Source organism: Aythya fuligula, chromosome 4, assembly GCF_009819795.1.
Source record: "Aythya fuligula isolate bAytFul2 chromosome 4, bAytFul2.pri, whole genome shotgun sequence".
Lineage (NCBI taxonomy): Eukaryota > Metazoa > Chordata > Aves > Anseriformes > Anatidae > Aythya > Aythya fuligula.
The window spans coordinates 40,965,395-40,988,591 of NC_045562.1; the positions used below are offsets into that span (position 1 = coordinate 40,965,395).

The window sequence follows — 23,197 nt, forward strand, 5'->3', positions numbered from 1 at the left end:
ACCATGGAGCACAGAGCATAACAAGGTCACTGTATCAACAGTGAACTAACCCAGCCCACTGCAGGACAGAAGTTTAGCTTCATCGCAGAGAAAGGGGTGGCAGAAGGTGCAAACGCTGATACGATGACTTCCAGCTAGCTCCTCTATGAGCCCTGATGCTCCCCCCACGCCGGAGAGACGGTGCTAAATGATGCTACCCCATTTTACCTTCCTCTTGGCTGTAATAAAAGCTGCAGGAGCTTTGAGTCTTCTTAGAACAACAGCATGAGGAAGACTCAATTTTGCTCCAACATTATTATCTTTTAATTATTGGAGCTCTGACTAATCCAAAGGCATTCTACAAATTCCCTGTGGTAGAAATCAAGGCGTGACTCCACCACGACCAGACGCAAGAGGAAATTCTACCAAGATGACTCTTTGTGCAAGTATTTTAAAAAAATAACCCAGAAGACAAATAAAATAAGCCCCAAACTTGAATTCTGGTGGCAGCTTGATGTTCGGCACATGTGCTTGTTATTCTATCAGCTACCAACACTGCTGCACCATACCTTAATTTTACTCTGCCTTCGCAAAAGCATCCACCTCTAAAACCAGCATGATCTTGGCAACTTCTGGGTTAGCAGTCACCGACAAGCAGCGATGCTGTCTTCCACAAGCCACCGAACGAAATAAAAGGGATCCACTCTCATAGCGGGCATGCTGTGCTACTGTTGTGGCAGCTTCGGCCTGGTTTGCCGCTGCCTGTCAGCACTTCAGAAAGCAAAGGGTGGTATCACAGGCAGCAGAAGTGCACGCCTGCACTTGTCTGCACATCTTCCAGCTCTCCCCACCCTGCTCTCCCTGCAAGGCAGGGCTGCTGTGAACTGCAGCAACTGCACCTTACCTCTGCAACTCTGCACATTTTAACTATTTGATGCCCCTTTCAAAGGAAGGGATTAAAAAGCAACCAAGTGACTAAAAATGAGCACCACTAGCACAAGAAGAAGGCAGGCAAAACTTGCAAGAAAAGCTTCCCTGCAGACTGCTCAGTTCAGGTTAAGCAAATTCGCCATCTATCCAGCCCCTTACTGCACTTACAAAAGAAAAGGCAGGCTACCAGGAAAGTGCTCCTAGGCTCTTATGCAGCTGCTAACGGGGCAAAGTGCCACAACCTCCTGTCCCCCAGCCAGTCCCAAGCCACTGGCCACATTGGCTCTTTTCCGTTAGTTCCAGCCAACAGCTGCGTATGGCTGGGGAAGAAGCTCAGCCACACGTGCTAATTAGGGAGGCCTCCCAAGGGCAGCAATTTCTATCATACGCTATTCACGCACCCAAAATTTCAATAGATCGTGTAAGATTTTTAGGATAACAACGTACCTGATAGTTAATAATACTTCTGAGACTGTTTAAGTGTGATTTGCCTTACAGCACAATGTATCTTGACACCTTTCCTCCTTCCTAACACTCATACTCCCCACTTCTGTCTCAGAATGTTTCTGTTTCCACTCTGGTTTTGTCATATAAAATAGGATAAAATTATGACATTTTTCTCAGTACTTGTCTTGACATGATCAAAAAAATGCTATCCTTAAAAAATAAAGAACAATATTACCATATGAAGGAAGAGGTGAGGGCAGGTAATGAAATATAATGAAGTGTTTTAAGCGAACCAATTACAAGTCCTATGAGGCTGCAGTCAAGAAATGAAAAATAATCTACAAAGTAAATTGTCTCACAAAACTAACAAGCACAGCTGGCCAGAGGATCCTGCACTTCTAAGTGATTTGAATTAAAGCAATCAAACGTCAAATGAAAACAAGACTAAGAATATAAAATGGGATGCAAAACTTGCTCAATCTGAGAGGCAAAGTAACTCGGGCACTCAGATAAACTTGTCTCTCATAGGAGATCTCTCATAGGAGAGCTAACGTGGTACTTGACAGCCAAGAAACTCCTTCCCAGGGCAGTGGCCCCGTAACACCATTCTTTCTGCTCTAATTTCTGATGCAATCAGACTGCCTGGAGCAAAGCAGAGCTTACAGAAGTGCTGGCTCTCAGAAGCGCAGAGCACTTCAAAGCTAAGGGGTGAAATCCTGGCCAGACTAAAGTCAATGGGAATTTTGCCACCAACTTCAGTGAGACCAGGATTTCACCCAGGGAGTTTAGCAAGTGACACTTTTCCACCAGCACGCTTAGCGTAGCGTCAGAGGAGTGTGCTGCGGCAAGCAGCAGAGGCAATGCAAATAGAGGGAGGGAGAGGGCTAAATGCCTGTGAAACTGAGCTAACATATATGAAAAAGTATATGAAGAAAGTATACAAAAACCCATCCAGGCTGAAAAAGCAAGAACAGCACAAAACTGGAAAGACATTGACAACAAATGCAAGGAAGGGGAGAGGAGAAAACTGAAGTACATTAAAAAAAAAACAACAGCAAGATCTGTAGTTTCTTTCTTGATAGTCTTTCACGAAGTAGTTCTCAAAACTGCATCTAAGTTTATTTATAGGGGATGTAAAAAAGATAGCTAAGGAAAGCAAGCCTACTTTCAACAAGAATAAATTCACTAGAGCTCTGCACACTCACCTAAAAAAAAATAAAAAGCTTTTAACAGCCAACAACCAAAAAAAGAAAAAGATTGAAAGCCAACAGTACTAGGTGTAGTTCTAACACACTGAGCAATGAATGGGAGTCTTCCTGTGAAAACTCTTCTCTGTGACTTCAATACACTGTCATCAGGGAGATTAACAAAGCACAGTTTTTCTCAGCATCCACCACTCACTAATGCATCAGAAGTACATTTATCAGGCAAGTAAGCTGACTCAAGAAATTCTACCTCCTGAATCTAATGCTTTCTTTGCAGCCTTTTCAGAGTTGGCAGTATAATACCTGCCTGAAGGTATGGAGATTCAGCATGAATACTTCCAAAGAATTGGATCTCATTTATGTGTTATACTAATAGTTGATCCATCCTAGAAAGTTCAAAGCCATTTACATCTCCCTTGGTATGATTTCCTCAAAGCACTATGGAAGACAGAACTGTCAGAAAGCCGATTCCTCATTTGACAGGCACATTAACAAAGATCACAGACCAAGACCCAATATCTAGTATGAAATAAATGCACCTAAGATAAATTTTCACTGTTCGCAAGACAAGCTACAAATAAATTCTGATTCCCAAAATATTACAAGAAAGACTGCACAGCTATGTTGGATGGATGTCAGACTATGCCAAAATTCACTGACAGAAACTGGTGCTGGCAGTGGCTGTGTCAACAGCTGAACTCTGTGATCTCCTGGCCAAAAATAAAAAGGCAGAGGAGGGGACACTAGGTGCCAGCTAAAACAGAGCGAAAAGGAAAGAAAATGCACTTCAGGAGAAATGGATCCATTACCAGAACACGTACATGTTTGGCATTTGATAGATGCAACAGAATGCAAATCAAATTCCAGAAATACCTCAGAAGGTTTTCGATCTTCATGCCTAGAACACGAAGTCCTCCGACGTCGAGATCTGGAATGCTGGGACCAGGTGGACAGACCTAGAATACAGAAACGATCAGTTGTGGACACTGCTGCCAGATCCCTACAAAAGCCTTGCCTCCCTCAGCACACCCAAGTAGGCCTACTGACTTAAGTAAGATTGCATGAGTAGGGTAAGCCAGAGAAGGCCTTGTCTGACAAACCTGGAAAAGACTTTCAAAATGAACTAGAAAATAGAGGCTGCTCAGTCTTCAGCTACTGTGATCATTTTTCTGTTTCGTTTCTAATTCTCTGCTGAGGTACAGACTGGCTGTGCTGCACCAACTGCCTTCCACTGAGCATTTGAACAAAACTATCTCCTAACATCCTTCCCCCTGAGCACCAATAATCCACTTTCTGCAGATTAATAGCTGACCAGGTTGTCTGTTGATAGCCTAAAATGTAAAATTTGAACCTCATGTACTGACGTCCTAAATACCTGCACTGGTTACACAGTTCTAACTAGAGCAAGCTTTTTCAAAATCGAGCAACCTGCCATACCAAATCAGTACAGCCACCAAAATAAGCTGCCATCTCTCTTCCTAAGGAAACCTCAGTGTGGTTGTATGATTTTTGTCTGCACAATTACTCATTACGTTCCGAACAAATTATACCTTTTTGCCTTGAAACTTTGTGACAGAGCCTCTGTCAGCTTTCACAAATATTTTAACAGGAGAAAAGGAAAAAGAGAAAGGAGGAAACTACACTCCACAGATGAGGCAGCGCTTTGACACCAAGCACACGATGCCTGTGCAAATCAACTCATTCTAATTCAATAGGATTTACAGGTATGGCAGGTATTTTCCACTGTCAGCCACACAGCAGTAACAAAAACAAACAAACAAACAAAACTGCCAATAAATCCTTCTCTGGTGGAGAGATGAAAGATGTACCGATATCTATTATGATGGGGAAGCTAGGGAGCTACACAGCAACCTCTGAAGGCTGAACACAGACTTTGCAACTCTGGGCATTAATTGCAGAGAAATAAAACAGAACCAATACAAAAGCCTGCCTACACCACTCATCTCTTCACTGCCTGTGCACACAGATGCTAGGAGTAAGCAGTGTAGTCTATAAGAGAAACATCTCACATCACCTAGCTGAAACCTCTTGGGGATCAGCAAGAGCTCTTCAAAAATACACTGCGCAGGATGGTCTATGTTCTCCATTAAAAACACAAAAGTAAGATTCAAAGTAAAGGAGCTATCCAAGACTTTCATTTGGAAGACACCACTAAGTCATCTTCGGAATTCATTACATTGCTTTAGTCTTCTCAGTTGGTAAAACATTAAGGAATCTGCCCCATTGCAAACCACTCCGGAACAGAGCAACAAACAACAGACATTACACAGAACATGCACAACAAACCTGGAGCAAGGTACACAGCAAACTGCTAAATAATTTATCTTCTGAGGTTAGAATATATTTTAAAAACAAAACAAAAAAGAAGAATAAGAATATTTCAAGTAAATTTCAGTATTTTAACATGAAAATTGATTTGAAAGTTGTTTTTTTTTATGAGTCATGGGTGTTTCGCCTAAGCTCCTCTGTTTGACAATTCTAATTTTCAATTTCCATAAAGAGAGAGATAGAGAAAGAGAGAGAGGAGTAGCCGACTACCATTTATTAACCTGTGTGGAAAAACAAATTCCTAAGAATTTCTAAGATCCTTTAATTACCATTCCATTACGATGTTCTGGAGAAAACTACAGAAAACCATGAGCAGTAGCGTAAATCCATAAATCCCTGCTTCTGAGGATCCTATCAGCCTGTACATAAATTCAGCAAGACCAGGAGGACTAAGTGAAATCAATCAAAATGTGTCAGAGAGATACAGCAAAAATTCACAACTGAAAACAACAGATTCTTCCTGTAATACAACAATTTAATTATTAACCTTTTCACATTCACACATGTGATTCCTTCCACCACCAGACTCAGCAGAGGACATACACCACATACTAATTAGCACAGATTACACCACACGGGTTAGCATTCTGGTTTTGTGGGTTCTGATGCTTTTCTCCATCTGCAGGACTAAAATCTGATTTTAGCAATAACTATCTGTCACCGAGGTATTCTGCTAGTTAGACCCCTGCACCAGCGAGTCATACACTTCAAAACTGATAATTCCGCTGTGGATCTGACTTACTGTTGAGCTTGGGAAAGAAAGCCCAATGCATATGAGCTACAGATTAAGAGTGACAGGCAGCATTGGCAAAGCGTTGTCTTGTTCTCAATTTGTGGGAGCACAGCTGGTGACTCTGGAAGCTTTGGTACAGCTGTTCCCAAGCAATGTACGCATCTGGCAAAATTAGAGCAAGAGCAGTAGGAGGTGCTTCTGGGTCTTTACCTGTGTGCTTTAATTCAGCTCTGGTGACAACATACGATAAACTGAAGGCAAGTAAACAAGCCTTTTCCGCCTTTGTTTTGTTTTGTTCCCCACCATGCAGGTACTGAGGTGGATTTCCAGCCATCTTTCATGGCATACAGAAGCTGCAAAGGTGAGAAGTAAAATAATCCTTACTGTACCTTCCATCTCCACTTCCTTCCTGTGCTGTCTGCAGATGCCACACATCAGAACAGAGCCTTAAATGTGTATTTCTTTAGGCCACCGAATTAATTAACCACCTAATGCAACATGAAGGGGCAAATTTTAACCACTTCTGAATTTCCCGGTTTTTCATTTTAAATTACCTTTTTTTATTATTTTTTATTTTTTTTTATTTTTTTTTAAAGGGCTACGTGAAAGCATACTATGTAAAATTTCCATATGTAAGGGACAACTCAAATGCAGCCAGCCTTCCTCAGGATATATTATAATGAGTATTTTTTCCATGTTAACTAGCTTCCTACACCAACTAAGGGAAGAAGTGTTTTTTACATAGGTCTGTAGTAACTGTTTTCTTAACATAAAACTAGTGAACGCACAGAACACATGGTATTTTAGTACATTACTGAAGAGACTGTTGTATTTTTCTAAGCAGTGTAAACTGACTGTACATAATACTATGAGGAAAAGGTGGAAAAAACTTCTCATGGGACTGAGATTTTGCTACTGGCTGAAATACGCAGTATAGCTAACAGGTGACCTTCGGCACGGGCTTCACTTCAATAGGGAAAACATTTACTCACTGAACAAACAGAACCCAGCTACATGGCACGCATTCACATATTCAAACCACCACCACTTAAACACAAAAGTGCAAGAAATTAATGGAGCCAGACAAATTATTGTAAAAATACCCAGCCCATAACAGTATTAAATTTAACTACTTATGAAAACTAAAAAGAGGAGCTTCAACTCTTCTTACATTAAACTTAATGGCAAAATATCACTGCTTTCCACTGTGCCAAGACCATGTCACTGAGCTGCCCAAAGCTGCTGTCATTAATAAGCAACGGACCAACTGAGTACATCAATAAAAGAGCAGGAGGAAAATGAAGGATGTGATTTGTCTTTTAAGCATTCTGTCCATATTTTGATACTTAATCCAGAAGAGGGACCTCACTGAAAGGAAAAGTTAACAGGCAATTGCAGCTACTTCAGTGATTAATGATCTGATTTTTGTGTCTAAGTACATGAAATACGAACCACTCCTGGATTATGTGGAAAGAAGAATCTGCTATGGTCAAAACACAGGGTTCAAAATAGTTCTTCTGTACTGTAAAAGCACATGAACCTAACAGAGTATTTTAGAAAGATTCCAGACGCTTTTCAACAAGATTACTCCTTCCAGTAAGCAGCCAATTCAACAGTTTCCTGCATACTAGCTATAGTCTAAAACTAAATTAGGATCACCAAGACTATAAAAAATGCTAAGGCTCAAGACAGAGTTAAACCTAGTTTTAATAAAATAACCGAAGTCTGAATCCCTGGGATTCTGAAGATGTAAAACCTTGTAAGGTAACATTAAACCTCATGGGAAAAATGAGTCCTACAGCAGGCGGAAGATAAATGAGTTGTTGGAGAGCCCACACCACCAAAAGCTGTGTGAGTAACACTGAATATGAAAAACGTTAAACTCCAAAGCACAGAGCTAAATAAACACATCTAGAATGTGCGATGCTATCAGCATTGGAAACCAAACACAACAGGTACCTTAGTAAGTGCCTATCCTTTTACACAGTTCCGAAAGGTAAGGATGAACATAGTAGCCTAGCTAGTGTCATTGCTCCACACCAAGACCATCCTGTTTCTTTCAATTAAGATCGTTCTGGATGGCCTACGTGCTCATATCCCTTTTTAAAGGTTTTCATCACTGAGAGCAAAGAGATGAGAATCATACTCCTAAGTGCTGCTCAGTTTTGCCTTCACTTTTATTCACTCGAAGACAAAAAAAAATTGCAAATATAAAAACACAAATGACTAATGAGATACAATTCACAGCAAGAGAGGCAAAGCTCCAACATAGTCCCACTGCTGCAAAGAACACTTTTAAGCCACAACCAGGAAAACTTTCTATTCACCAAGGGTATTACATATACACCTTACACTATAAAACCTGTGTTTTTATAATACCACTACAGGGTTTATAAAACACACACACCCTATGATCATAAAAGAAAACAATCAAGGGGTATGAATTCTATTTCAGTACTTCTGAAGAGCGCACACTTCCCAGAAGGGAAACAAAACAAACAAAAAATCAATTCCAACTGTATCAATATGTTAAATGATCTGTCAAAAACATGTTTTGATTCCGAAAAGGCCCATCAAAAAAGAAAACTCCTTGGGACCAATAAAACAATTCTAGCCCTCAGGGAATTCTACCCCACAGCTAATACACTTCTCAGCACGAGCAGAAAAGGCTCAGCTATTATGTATCATGCACAAGGCTGTTGTAAAGCCACCTGCAAGGCACCCGGCTGCGTCCCCGGAGAATTACCTGCTGCTACAGCCTCTGCACACTTCAAAGCCTCGGATCAGTGGGCGTCTGAAAGCTTCTCCCACTGTAAACACACTCCTGCTACACCATTACACCAGGCAGCACAACAGACCAAAACATCTCTGACGTGGATATATGTCTGGCTGTCTCTTCTGCTTAACGCTGGCATTTCCAGATGCCTATACTCTTCTCTTCCTCAGCTCAGAGACAAAGTAGGTGCTGCTGCCAACGCTGTCAGACAGATCTGCAGCCCGAAGAGAAAATAGAGATGCTCGGAGTCTCCCCGTTTAAAGCCTGGCTCACAGCTCTTTAAAGTAAGGATTCACATCATTTAGACATAACTCCACGTGTCCAGACCCACGTTCTAGCACAAAGAAAACAGAAACAGACTGATGGCAGTTTTCCTGTATATTACATATAGAAAGTGCTGTCTCTGCAGAAGTCTTGGGGCCTCATCGTCAAGAAAGAAGAACGTATGGGAACACAGCCCACAACATTTCATGCAGCCTATGTCTTCTTCTCATGTTTCTCTTACTGGAGGATTTGCCCATCTATCTTCCTTATCTCTATACAGTAGCGTACTATTATGCAATAATCTAATTTGGATCAAAACAGAAAAAGCACCTGCCTTTTATCTCATCAATCCTGACGCTACTCAAAAATTAGCGTTATTTGACAACCACCCAACTGCAGCTGCCGACCTATGCATGGATCCATACGATCTCTGCCGTGCTTTACAGCAGCACTGCTCACTTGACACATACAACGAACAGCCTTTGCAGCATCCTGCCCCAGCAGTTCAATACATGTTCCTCCCATCATTGCTCTTCTCAGTAGTTTCTTCTCATTTGAGTTTTATAATCTCCAAGAACACAGACGGGACCACACAGAGACACACCTCACACTTCCATCAGTCAGGAATTACTTTTTTAAAAACACAAGGCAAAGTGCCACTCTAACTCCCTAACGCAAAACTCCGGTTTGATGATTCCTGTTACAGTGTTGTTTTACCCTAACTACGTATGGAGTTTTATCTCAGGTTTTACTACGGATTATCATGGTCTATTTCAGCATCTCCTAAGGTCGTGTTCATAGGCTGATGCCATTATGTTGTTACGCCTGACGATTCAGGTGGAGTTGGGTACACTCAGAATTAGCAGTCCTGTACAGAAACACTCTTCTCCAAAAGTGATGATTATGTGATGCCCCTTCCCCATCTGCAATGGCCTATAAGCACAGCTAAGTCTTCCAAATTGCTCTGAAGGAGTGCCCAGAAGTGTAACTTCACCAAAAATCACCCTGCCACAGCGAGCCTAGCCTTTAACTAAGACACAGGTTGTGACCATTTGTCACCACTCCAAATGTCACAGCCCTTTCTCAAAAGCACAGCAGCGACCACTGAACTTGCTGCTCTGTCCAAATCCGAGCACTACCACTACGTTACAGCCGTTCCTTAAACACCCTCCTCATCCACAACCCATTCAACTGAAAAACAAGGGATGTTGTGTTCACTTTCTTTTCGTGAAGTGCTGCACAGCATTTCATGCTCTGCTAAGTAATTGCCACCTTTCAAGCCAGCAGTGACCACAATTCTGTGGTAAAAATTACGTACACAGCTAAGGTTATGTACTCAGCAACTCCTGCACGGCACTTGGGGATCCATCTCAAACACAACAGGAGTCCAGTGGGATGAAAAGCCCTTTCTAAGATCTCTGTCATTCAGTCAAAGCAATGGATATTGGCAAGATGTTTACACTTAAAGTAACATTTGTTTAGCAAAGATAGACTAGGGGGCCATCTAAATTACAAAACTTCTGCTATCTGTAAGTATTAAATCTTTCATTTCTTAGAAGTGATGTGAAACGTTGTCAAGCCTAGAAATATTTTTCATCTGAAAGCCTCTTCAGTTTTTCTTTCAGACACTCTGCATTTAGAAGTATGATGAATTGATAAACCCTCCAAGAATAAAAACAAAAGGCAGCGCGGGAGCAAGCAAAGCAAAAAATCATGCTGAATTCCTTGCTCATGGAAAAGAGGAACCAAACTCCCACTGACATCAAGGTGGGCCAGGATTTCACCCAAGCTCCCTATAATTCAACTGCCTGAATTTCAAATCTCATCTCAAACGTGATCCATCCAAGTGTCCCAGCAGTCTGTGCAGAAGGGATGCCCTGAAATTATAAATGGAAACTACAACGCTGGACAACTTGATCACACCAGGAAACAAAGCAAAATGGATTATTCAGCACAAACCACATTTGAGGATTTACAGACAAATGAGGCTAAAATGTCAGGTCAAACACTGAGAAGGGAAAACAAAACAGTTTCAGTATCTAACACTTAATTAGAATAAGACCTGGAACCATAAAGAGGAGGAGCTTTTGAAATGGAGAAGCAAGCTAAAATACAAAGCAACAGAAATTACTTTAAAAATATCAAAGCCCTGACCAGCCACGCAGATAATAAGGACATAATTGAGTTTGAGGTAAACATTACTAATTTACTTAATACAGGTTTTGAAGAAGATGTGTACATCATCAGGCTTTTATGATGGGCCTGGCTAATATTAACGTCTATTATAGTTGCTGTAATACATTATCTGGAAAGGGATGGAAACTAGCAAGCTGTCTGTAGTCAAAAAAGAAAAAAAAGGACTATTTTGAGCTGCCAATAATCTTAAAACCTTCACCAAGCCCCTCCCAATCCCATTCCTCTGTATTTAGACAAAAGTTCAAAATCCAGAACTATGCCTGCAGCCATTTTTTGTTCAATTATATTTCATGGATAAAATGTTCAAAAGTGACCTATAATTTCAGAAAACGAAATCTCGGAGAACACACTGAGATATCCAGGGCCTGACTGCAGAACTGAGGTGCACAACTTTAACTGACACCTTTTGCTCACTGCTCCAGTTGTGCTATTTTGGTCTCAGGTCTAAATGTAGATGTAGAAGTCTGCTTTTAAGGGGACACAGCTCAATGATTTGCAGTAGTTAGGTTGAAGGACATAAGCTAAACACGTTGGAGGACTTGGAGACTGCATTTTGCATTGGAAAGAATCAAGTCAGAGGACAAAAAAGAAGTGATGAGAAAAGCAAGGGTGCTGTCTTTAAGCTGCAAGACTTTTAGAATGCTGTAAATAACATAAACCTATCCACACTGAAATACCTTACATAAGAAAATGCTCCAAGACCGTAACCATGTTGGTTAAGCTTCCCTCTGGTTTGATTTATTTCACTCCTAAATACTAACAATTCACCCTTCTTTCATATGACAAAAATAGAGCATTTTTTCTTCCTCTGAAAAACTACAGATATGCTTAAATCTTCAGTATAATATATTTTTAGTGCCTGCGGGTTGAAGTTTGTTTTCTTGTAGGTACAAGGAACCTGATTCAGTACAGTGACGTAGTGGAAAAAGAGCTCTGTATGTTTACTTTCTTTTGTAGATAAATTCCATTATTAGTAGTATAGTTACTATTGCCTTATAAATATTCAGGTTCCTGAGTTCAACAAAATAAAATGTGTATTTCTGCATGTCAAAGCATCTTCCAGGTGGCACTAGTCTACCCCAAACAAGCATCATCATTCAGGCTGCTACAACAACACATAACCTGTGATGCTCGTGATGAATCCAAGATGCCTGATCACACAGTCTACTAGGGCACTGTGTGAAAACTCAACTTCAGAACTGAAGAAATCCAACTGCTGGAGGTCCCAATCCTTACCTTGCAAGATGAGGGAGAGCAGTGCTGAACTTTAAGCCAAAAGACAATCGAGTTCAGTGTGACAGGAACGAAAGAAGCAAACTGGAGGGTCAAGAGGTGCTACTGACTGAAGGGAAGCACATGTCTGGCAACAGGACTCCAACTAAGTGTTGATTAAAGTTGCAACTTCTCAATTTGAAGGCGGCTGTTTGAAGTGCTCTGAATAGCCTATTTAACTGTTTTATTTCTCTGCAATCTCTGAGAAAGAAAAACAGCTAGCAGGAAAGTTACGGCTTCAAAAAAGGAGCCCAAAATTTCAGAGAAATTTTTGCCTTTGATTTTTTTTTTTAGGCAACAAAATTTGCTTACCTTCCATTGCACTAGCATCAGTACAGTGAATTAGAGATACTACTGACAGAGTAGCAATGGATCTCTACACAGAAATTAACTTAGTCAGATTAACCAGTAATTCCACTGAAGACAAGAAAAAATAAAATGAAAGTAAAATCTGTAAGACAAGAGCCTAAAACATGAGAAGTGGAAGGAAAGGGCCTGCATGTGAGAAATTGTTCTCATGGAAGTGTGAAAGCCAAAAAGCCTTGGAGAAGCTGACTCTACAGTAAGTATTATCTTCTGATAACATTTCTTCTGATTGCTAACTTTTACCTTTATCAATATGTAAGTAGTAACAGAATGAATATATATGCAGGAACCTGTATCTGAATTTGCCCACCAATTTCACAGTAAAAGGGCAAACAACAGAATCAGGACAAGAAAAAAAGAAAAAAGTGTAATGAAAGGGAAGTGGTATATGTTTCAAACAATACTTGAAAACACTTTTAAAATGTCACTGACTTTTGCCATGCAATTTATTCAACAGAAAGTTATTCATATTCATGAGGCTTTAAATTAGAGATATCATAAAAGGCCAAGTACTTTTTTTTCTTATCTCATTTTCTTAGATCTTGAACTACGGAACAGATGAAAATAAAGGTTTTTAGAAAACATAACTCTCTATGTGTCAACAGCTCTATTCCAGACAGTCACATATCAAATGATATTACAAACAAGTATTATAATCAGTAACAGATCAGTCAACTATATTTATTTCAGAATTTCAACTCCAAGATTATCTGCTTCATATTGTATTTGGAAAAGCCTGAAACACAGGGCACACGAAGGGATCAAAGAGAAAGAAAAAAAAAAAGGAGAGTGAAAATAACTATTATTAGCAAAATAAGACACTATTACAAAAACCTGTTAGAGAGGGAATGAGAAAATGGTAGCGCAAAATTCTAATGAATAACATCGTATTTGCTGCTACTTGTCTATTTCACAAGTAGAAACACAGCTTTGTTTTGGAGTACACTTCCCCTTTGAGGAAATACACCAATTTAAATTCTTATCACCCCAAGTAAATAGTCTAACCAAGAAAAAACACGGTAGGTTTTTGTTCTTCTGTGTGTTGTTTTCTCTTTTTTCCCCCAAATTTCCCAACTGCAGGCAGTTCTCCAAATCCAGGCCAAGTCCTACACATCTTTGATAGTTTTTATTCAATCCTTCTTTGGATGAACTCCTAATCAGCTTGCTAGTTTTCACCTCTGCCAATCCTTTTACCACTCCTTCATTTCAGCTACGGTTTGCCTAAGGTTAGCTTAGGGTGCAGATCTGGCTGTAAGAGCCACCTGAGCAGACTCCCACGCAGCACAGATGCTCCTCAGAAATGCATACAGGTGAAGCAGTCACCTGTGCAGGGCCACGTTCCTTTAGGTACTTTTGAAGGATTTGCTAGAAGATCTCCCCAGTCATCTCCTGTAACATTTCAGACCGAAGTCTCACAAGAGACTTCAGAATTTGAAGATGTGCCACTACATTGGTCAAATTAAAGCTGAAAATATCTCTGACACCTGACTAGGCTGCTCTGTTGTCAATTACAATTAACTTGCTTGTTTGGGTAGATAAAACACCGTGGTACATTCCCCAATCTGCCATTTTATCTCTTCTTCCCCCTCCCCCCCCTTTTTTTTTTTTAAAAATAAAGTTTATTAATCCCTGGAACCCAAACACAAGAGAGAGATCACACAAAGCTCAGTGTTAGTTACATCAGTACAGTAACAGTTAAAAATGTGTATGCGAATCAGTGATGCACTCAATTCAAGTTGTTCAAAGTTATTTCTCAATTCAAGTAAAATAATCTTCAAATAAAAATAAATAAATAAATAACTAAATAAATAAATAATGGTTTTTACAGATCTGCAATAATTTCTGCTGAAGTCTGAAGCAATGTACCGTTCCATTACATAGAAGGGTCTGAGAACACCAGCGCAAAATTTAAAATCCTCACACAAACTTGTATGAAATACTGAGCTGAGGACAATGTTAGCAGATGTCTCCATCCAAGTTCTGTCCTTCTAATGATGAATTATGCTGCTTGCAACTGAAGATGTAAAGAGAGAAAAAGAAGACCAACTTCTCCTGTTTTATCTTATTAATTAACACTGTGAAGTCAATACAGTGGAGAGGGGATCCTGCACCTACCATCCACCTGTGCTCACAACAACAGAACTCAAAACTGGTTCTTCAAATACACATTTCCACCAGTCCAACCAATTCGCAAAGTGCCTCTATCACATAAAACACTGCATTAAAATGTGTTTTCAAACTCATAACCTACTGCACTCTACAACAAAGGAGCACTTACTGCCATTGTCGTCAGACTCCTCACTGCTGCTAGGAAGCCGACGTCGTTTCATGATCTCCACGGGAAACAGCAGGCAGCCTGCAAAGCAATGAGACAGCACTTAACCCAAGATAATAATACACAGTCATCAAGTTGTGTTTCTGATGGCACTCGAGGATTTACAGCACACAAAGGAAAACAAACAACTTTAAACAGCATCTGAAATACGAACAGTGAGTACCTCAAGGCTGCTTAATTAGGCAGTTATCATACAAACAGGTGAACAAAACTGGAGGGTGTCATGAAAATCCCACCGACACTTTCACCTTAAAACAAAAGCATATTTTGTTCTCAGAAGTCTTACAATCACTAAATATCTGCAGTAAATGAGCTTAACTATTCTACCCATTCTGACATTAGATTTGCAATACAATAACATTTTTACTGCTTCTGTAAATATTTACTTTGGCTAATATGCTTTTGGAACAATTTTATTCCTGTGTAAAGTGCCAGATTTACAAAATCAAAGATTAAAGTCTTCCATTTGCATTAAAAAAAAAAAAAAAGAAACATCAGCAGTAGCAAGCCAAGCTTTCCCAGATTAACTAGACATGCATCATCTATGCCCTAGAAGGCAGCACCTTTAATGTAAAACAGTTACTTCTTCCTGCAGGCACATTTCCACTGGCCTGCCTAAACACTTAACTGCTTTTCAGGAATCAGACCAACACTTGATTACACAGAAGCTCCTCCAAGCTGCCAGTGCTGATGAATTCTAGCAATATTGAGTTCAACTGCACACGAACCAGTGATGTAAAGGCAAAAAGTCCCTTATCTTTTTATTGGCTATTCACAGGGTGTTGCTATTTCTGCATGTATTCTTTGTGAAATGAAACTAAATGCAGGAAAAAATAAGGTAGCTGTAAATAGCTAGTCAGCATTTATACATAAAAACGTACTGAAAAAAAAGTGTGAGTTGAAGAGCAGAAAAACCATTACAAGACAAGCGCAAAAAGGCACATCCACTCCAAGTTAAACTGACAAGGACTCTGGATAGCACATCAAACGTCCCCAGTCTTTGCCGACCACTTATCAATCATGCTATCAATAAGGCCTGGGTGTTCTGCTAGCAGCAAAGTCCTACTACGTGCCTTCAGCGTGCAGATTTGAAATCAAGTGCCAAAATACCTTTGCTTCTAGGTGGGTGCAGAAAATCTAACCTCCTCTTTTTCGTGTGAGCTGGGATTTCCCAGAAACCTTTCAGCAAAAATCTTTTCATTGACCCCTTCAGTAAGCTGTTAACTGCTTCTACTATGTTCAATGAGAGCATGACTCACGGTAGTAAACTTGACAAGAACGCTTTCAACTTTAAGAGTAATTCCCAAAGTGATAAGAAAAGCCTAATCAAAGTCTGACTCTATTTCCAAAAATGAAAATCTTCTCTTCAAAAAGCAATCCATGTAAAAATAAGCATCCTGGAGATGATAAAATGAACTTTCTGTCTCAAAGGAGAGCATAAGCAACTGAACCTGAGACTGTTTTTCACTTCCAGAGAACTCTAGTGTGTTTTAAGAGCCCGAGTATTGCAAGATTCCCTCCTTTCTGACATTATCCACACAAACTGGAGGAGGGAGAACGTCTCTCACACACACTGTCTTTCCAGAGTAGGATTTACTACGGCTGCCACTGACACATGTACCAGTTTTGGGCCGCAAACTTTGCTCGCTAAAGGTACACTGAACGGTTCATTTCACAAAGACCTGCTGTTGTCATTTCATGGAAGATCAGATATAATTTCTGATGCTGGAGAATAAGGAATCAGAAAAGGCCACCTCTCACAATGCAGAAAGAATTCTCTCTACGAGAACAGATTTGACGTGGACCGGGACTTTCTGTGCATGACAGACAGAAATGTTGCCAATTAAACACACACACACCACCAGCCCAGACCATCAAAATCACCTGAATACAGTTCTGGTATACATGTAAGTGTGCTAGTTCCAGAGACTTTTCCAGTTTCATGTGGTCACTTATAAAAGACAAAACGAAACAAAAAGAAAAAAAAAAAAAAAAAAACCTTCATATCCAAAACAGGCTAAGACAGAACTGAAAAACAGACCGGTAGCTGTTATAAGGCCAAAACCCAGGGGTAAGTACCTGTTCCTTAAGATACTTTTTCCAGTAGTTCACATTACTTTTCCCATAACCAAAATAAATATTAGTATTTGCTTTGTTCAGTACTGAAGAGCACACCCACTCAGTGTGAAAATACCTCCTAAAAACAAACTAAAGACAATACGGAAGAAAATAAAGAAAAATGAAGTTATTTCAGAAACACAGCTTGTATATTCCTGGTCAAAATCCTCACTTCTTGGTTCATTCCCACATGGTCTGAAAAGTATTACACACCCTAAAGCAAGATTACATCGCTTATATACACTGAGACACACTCATAAGCTTGAGATGAACAAGGAAATTTGAAATTCTGCCCTTCTGCATCTTTTCAGACAAGTGTATTTTGAGTCCACCTTCTCCTAACCATACTTCTGCAAATCCATAAAATAAAGGAAAGGCCAGAAGCCTCTCTTTTGCACCACGTATCTTAATAAATAAATAAATAAAATAATAAAACACTTCTTTTTTATTGTTGTTTAAAGGAGAGAATGGTATTGACCCCTGCCATTTGAAGCTCAGCTAGTCAGCCTCCCACAGCTCCAGGAAGCAAGGGAAGCCAGAAGCGCAGCTACTTCCCCGAAGTACAGAACATCAGCTACAGCAGTTAACTTACCTGCCTGCTCTAGTCAGGTTGCTGAAGTTGGCCACACCAAAAAGCCTGTCCCCTCAAAAATAACACTAACGGAACTACACGATCCAGTGGAGCTTATGTGATATTCTTTTACAGATGCACACGAACCAGGAGTTGTGATGCAGAGATCTCGTGTTCCCTTTGAACCTGAGTTTACAGGGAGATAAATCGCCAAGTGGCACTTGGCTGCTTGGAGCAAGCATCAAACCTCATACACCTAACCCCTTAAAAGTTTTGTTACTACAAGTGATAAGCAGCCTTTTTGACTTCTAAACTAATTTTAAAGCATTCCTTTTAAACAACACACACCAGATGTTCACACCTGAAGTTCAGACTGTATGTTAAAAAGGTAACACTGGAATAGCCCATACAAATTAAAGCCACACAGCCCGAAATGCTGCCGCTCGTAAGGGTACCACAGTGCCTCTGCCCCAAAGGCCACTGGTTTCTGTTAGTTAGCAGTGACCTCCGAGTCACACGAGGACTGCATTAAAAATAAACATGGATTACTGACGGTGGCGGCTAGGTGCAGACCTTCCCTGTTCAACCACACACACACGGCTTCTGCCAGCGTGTTGAGAAGTTACTGGGAATTCAAGCAACTTTTTTCTAACCTTGAAAAGAAGAACTATAGTAACTTTTTCTTCACGGGACATCTGTAACTAAAACCAAGATCTTTTTATACTGAAAAAGGCAGAATGGGAAATCTGACAAACTTTTCAGTAAACTGCCAATTTCATTCCCTTTCCTTTCCTAATCTGGGACTTGTGTGCTACTTCTCTTTGAAATTCTCACCCTTGACAGTCATGAACCTGCTGGTGTTTTTCACCTGCCTATATTCTGACATACACTTAATATACTCTGGTGTAAATATAGTGCACCTGATTCACCTCTGATCTCAATAAAACATAATCTGAAGCAAAAGGTCAGCCACCTCCAACAGGTCAGAAGTAAAGGTGACTCCTCGCGGCTGACTGTAGCACACTGGGTTTAACAGCACAAACTGGCTATGATTGTTATGCGTGCAAGTGGAGAGAATTCACATTGTGAGCAGGATCACATAAAAAGGGTGAACCATTTAAGCCAAGCCTTAGACTCATTCCAATAAAAACTATGCAACGCAGCCTGTGACACTTGCAGGACAGGAAGGGGCCACCCAGGCTATTGAGCTCAATTCCCCAAAATTGAACACAACTGCATAACTGCTGTTTAGCCCAGGAGTTTCCACCAAACATTCGCTCCATCCACACATGCCGCAGAACCGCTTCCCAAGCCCCTTCTCAAAACGAACACTTCTCTGAGGTGAGCATGCACCTCTGAGCGCTGCATCTTCCATCACTAACACGTCCGTCGCTGCTTCTCCCAAACCCCCACACCAGCACCAACAGGGCACGTGCCCACGCAGAGTCCACCTGCAGAGTAAGCTGCAATGCAGCTCAGCAGCCCTGCCCTAGCACAGGCTGCTGCACCACCCAAACCACACAGTCCCCAAGTTTTCAGTCACACACGTGAATTCCCAGTAACCTGGCAATTCCAGTGGGACGAGCAGAGTTGTTTCATTTAAATAAGCAGACGCTGACTGCCATTCCAAATAACAGAGAAGCCCTCAGATGGAGCCCTCAGGTAAGTATTTTTGCTCTGATTCTACCTCTTCCTCTAACAGAGGCACGAGGGAGAGCTCCCAGCACAGCTTGTGACAGCGCTCGCACAGGGCAAAATTTGGATCTGCCTAAGAGGCCAGTTCTAATACAGCTGAGAGCCTTACTAACTTCTGTGTAATGTTTCAGTTTCATCTCCTGGAAAGATCATTCTTTCTTCCCTTTAAAACCATCCTTCCAGAGACCAGGCAATTGAGCAGAGCAACACCCAGCACGCTAGCAGTTATTTCTACTGAGAACTCCGCTGTACTATTTATCCATTTACTGGGGGGGGAAGTGGACTCTGGCAAATGCCAGCCTTCAAACACAGCTTTACAGAAACAGCTGCGATTCTGCTGTCTGTGTTACTACATCTCCGAGGGGGAACAGAGCATCTAAGAGCGCTTCACACCATCACACCACAGCAATAAATGATGCAGATGAGGCAGAGGCTGTGACTTTTTAGACACTGAGCACCCCTAGATGAGCCGGCACAGCAGGGCTGCACTGGTGAGGCTGGCACAGCTTGCAATGGGCTCTGCTGCACCGCCCCGGCAGCTGAAGGCACGATGCTCCCCAGAGACATGGCACCAGTGGCTTTATCCATCCTTGTTCATCACACCAGCTCAGAGAGCCGAGCTCTGGGCTTTACCCATTGACTGGGTGAACACTTTGAGCATACAAAGCTAACTCTGGACTTAGAGGTGAAATTGCTACTCAGCTCATGTTTAAGACAAGATTACAATGCCTGAAATGCTTCCTCTGGCTACTGTATTTCAGAGAGAGCAATAAACCATTTTCAAGATGCCTGTAAAATGCTGCACAAATGAAATGAGTAGATGATAATCCAAAATCAATATCAGCCCACAAAGTAACATTTGGATTTACATACCCCTGTGGTGGTGAGCCACAAACATCTAACTCTACACAAATAACCAGGCGGACAGGCACTTCTGCCCACCTCCCAGCCATGGCTGGGAGTGCAGCGGGTTAGAGTCAGTGGCATGACCCAGTGCAGCAATGCGTTACCAGCACGCACTCCTCATTTCCTACCTCAGCCAGAGATTGATTTAGAAGAACCAACAAGCAACAGAAGCTACGCTGGACGACAATACCAAAATCTTTCCATTTTTCCACCATCACTGAAGTATGGGGATTGCACACATACAAACAAAAGCTGAATCCTTTTCCCTAGCTTCCTGGGAAAAATCCAGACATTATCCCATATAAAATTGCAGATGCACATCCACACATATATACACCCATGTACTGCATATATATACATACACACACACACACACATTTGCATGCAAGACACCACAGAACTTTTTATGCTGCTACTGAGCAAGCATGGACAACACAGACTTCTGTCCCTCAGTTTGACCTCCAGTAGATATATGGTCAAAGAGAAAGATGCGAAGCGTGTCAAAGTCTTTGTCATGCCAGTAATGAAACAGAATCAGACTTTTTAAAATAACTATGTTTGAAAAAGTCTCCTTCTGCAGGTCAAAGATGTTATTCAGCACAATTCTTACCAGAGTATCTTTAAGGGCTGTATAAACATCCGGGTAGAAGGAGTTTGTAATTCAAACTCTGACAGACAATTAACTGTAGCCATGTTAATGGGTGTCACTATAATAAACTACACTGAACAGCTGCAGAGACAGAATGGGAAGAAAGCAGAATTATGACAGATGTACACCCTGAAGACAAACTGAAAAACTGGCTTTTCCTGCAAGTAACCCACTAACTGCAATGACACTAATTACCTCCAGTACACAAGAGATCACTTCAGAATGGTTATTGTACACAGGGAAGCATAACATGGCCTTAATCATATGGACAGTAGATGAAGACACTAGGTTTCTGCTACAGTTCTCTCCTAAATAGCTGGTTTATGGTAACACCTCAGTCTTCATCGACTGACACATGAGACAGGGAGAGAAAAAAACTTTTTCATCTATGCCTACAAGAAAAAAACAGAGCTACACCAAAAATAAGATACACTATTGAACTCCACCTACAACTTCTTAATTCCTTTTCAGCACCAATAAAAGCTTTGATAGCAACAGTTTGTAGTCACAAAGAAGAGTTCGTGTTCCCAACTTACATGAAATACTCCTGCACTATGTAGCACAGGTCATGGCACAAAAAGCCACAGACCTTACATTTAGAGACGAAGCCTCAAGCCTTGCAAAGCAAGAGAAGTACATTTTAAGGCCAGAAGTGTTCTCCACAAGGTCTATTTCTACTAATTTCAGCACACCTATTCAAAACATATCAAGGAAAGGCAGAAGCACAAGGTGGATGTGTTGGCGCAAGATGTTTCAAAGATGCACGTGCTCATTTAGGCACCTGTGCAAAGCCAGCTCATAACCTGACCTCAAGACGTGGCCAGGGGCAGCTTATTCCCAAACTTTGCTGGTGAATGTGACTACTGGAAGCCTTGAGAAGCAGGCTCTGTGGATGAATGCAACCCACCCCCCACCCACCAGTTTGTCTTTTCCACCTAGAAAAAGCTGGCAGCTTGGACAACTCCAGCTGAAAACAGCAGCGCCAAGAAGCAGGGCTAACCACAGGGAGAAAGCATTAGAGGAAACACTGCAAGTTTTTTTATTCTGTGAATTGGGAATGAAACCAGAGAAGCTAGAAGGGAAATCTGCAGCTGTGAGGGGAAAGGGGGGTTTATTATTATTATTTTATTTTAAACATATGTATTACACAGAGCTCAAACACAGGAGTGAATGGTATCTGCAGCCAGAGGGAAAATCCTACCACTAAAACGTACAACCCTCGCTGTTTCAACAATATCCCGCTGAGTGTGAGAAACCTCTCGAAATAGAAGCATAACAAGCGTATTTTGGCGTAACTCGGAGGAAGGCTTCAGCTTTGCAAGCGTGGGCAGCCTCTGATTCCCCCGGCAGACAGCGCCCGCTTCCAAAGGCGATTATTCCCCATCGCGGTACAACCTTCCTGTGAGGAGCAGCAAACGGGACTGCCGCGGTACAATTAAGATGTCCCCGGAACGCGTTGCTGAGCGGCAGCCCGGCCACCGGGCGCTTGAGGGCTGCCGGGGCTGAGGACGGCGCCGGCCGCCAGGTCAACCCGCTCAGCCCGCGGGCACGCCCCGGGGCGCAGCTGCCCGGGGGCCGCCTCAGCACGGGCCGCGCGCCGGCCGTTAACGGCCGCGCCCCGCGCTCCTCGCGCCACCGCCGGCTCCAGCGGGGAGAGGCGGCGGCGGCCCCGGGCTCCGCCTCCCGCCGGGGCAGCGGCCCCGCCCCCGCCGCCCGCTCCCATTCGCGACGGCCCGGCCCGGCCCCCCCCCCCCCCCCCCCCCCCTCCTCCTGCCGCCGCCGGCTCCCTCCGCCGCTCCTCCCCGCCGCCGGCCGCCACCAATCGGCTGGGCGCCGGCTGCAAATCAAACTTGGTGCCCCCGGCCCCGCGCCCTCTCCCCCGCAGCCCCGGCGCTGCCGAGCGCGGCCGAGGCGCCTTCCCCTCCTCCCCGCGGCGGGGGGGGGCCGGGACGGCGGCACGGCGGCGGCTCGGGCTCCCTCTCCGTGCCCGTCTCTCCTCCCACTCCCAGACAGTTCTGGAAACTGTGTATCACCTCTTGTCACAGGGAGGCAGCCAGCAGGCGGTGCAAACAAACAAACACGCTGCGCCTCCGCCCTCCCCGAAATAACGACAGCCCCGCGACGGAGCGGCAGCGAACTGGCGGGCGCCGAGGGGCAGGGAAATAAAAAATAAGTAATAAATAAATTAATTAATAATAATTAAAAAAAAAAAAGAGAGAGAGAGAGCCCCGCGAGCATCCCCTGCGCGGGCAAGGCGCGGCTTTGTCTCCTCGGGGCGAGGGGAGCAAGCGCCGGAGCTGCCCCGCCAAGTTGGTGCGCTGCTGCCCGCCGCTGCCCGCTGCTGCCCGCCGGGACCCGTCCGGGGTGTCCGAGCCGCCCCCGGCACCCCGCGCACGTGGGTGCGTG

At 42.5% G+C, this 23,197-nt stretch overlaps 1 protein-coding gene across 1 annotated transcript in view; it reads right to left on the reverse strand.

Moving 5' to 3' along the window:
• JADE1 (jade family PHD finger 1) overlaps window positions 1–14,851 on the reverse strand; it is a 33,842-nt gene extending 18,991 nt beyond the window's left edge. The window contains exons 1-2 of the mRNA XM_032186644.1: window positions 14,796–14,851; window positions 3,435–3,517 (exon numbers count right to left, since the gene is read on the reverse strand). Coding sequence (XP_032042535.1) covers window positions 3,435–3,517; window positions 14,796–14,847 — 135 coding nt within the window. The 5' untranslated portion in view covers window positions 14,848–14,851. The remainder of the gene's footprint in view (window positions 1–3,434; window positions 3,518–14,795) is intronic.
• Between the last annotated feature and the right edge of the window lie 8,346 nt (window positions 14,852–23,197).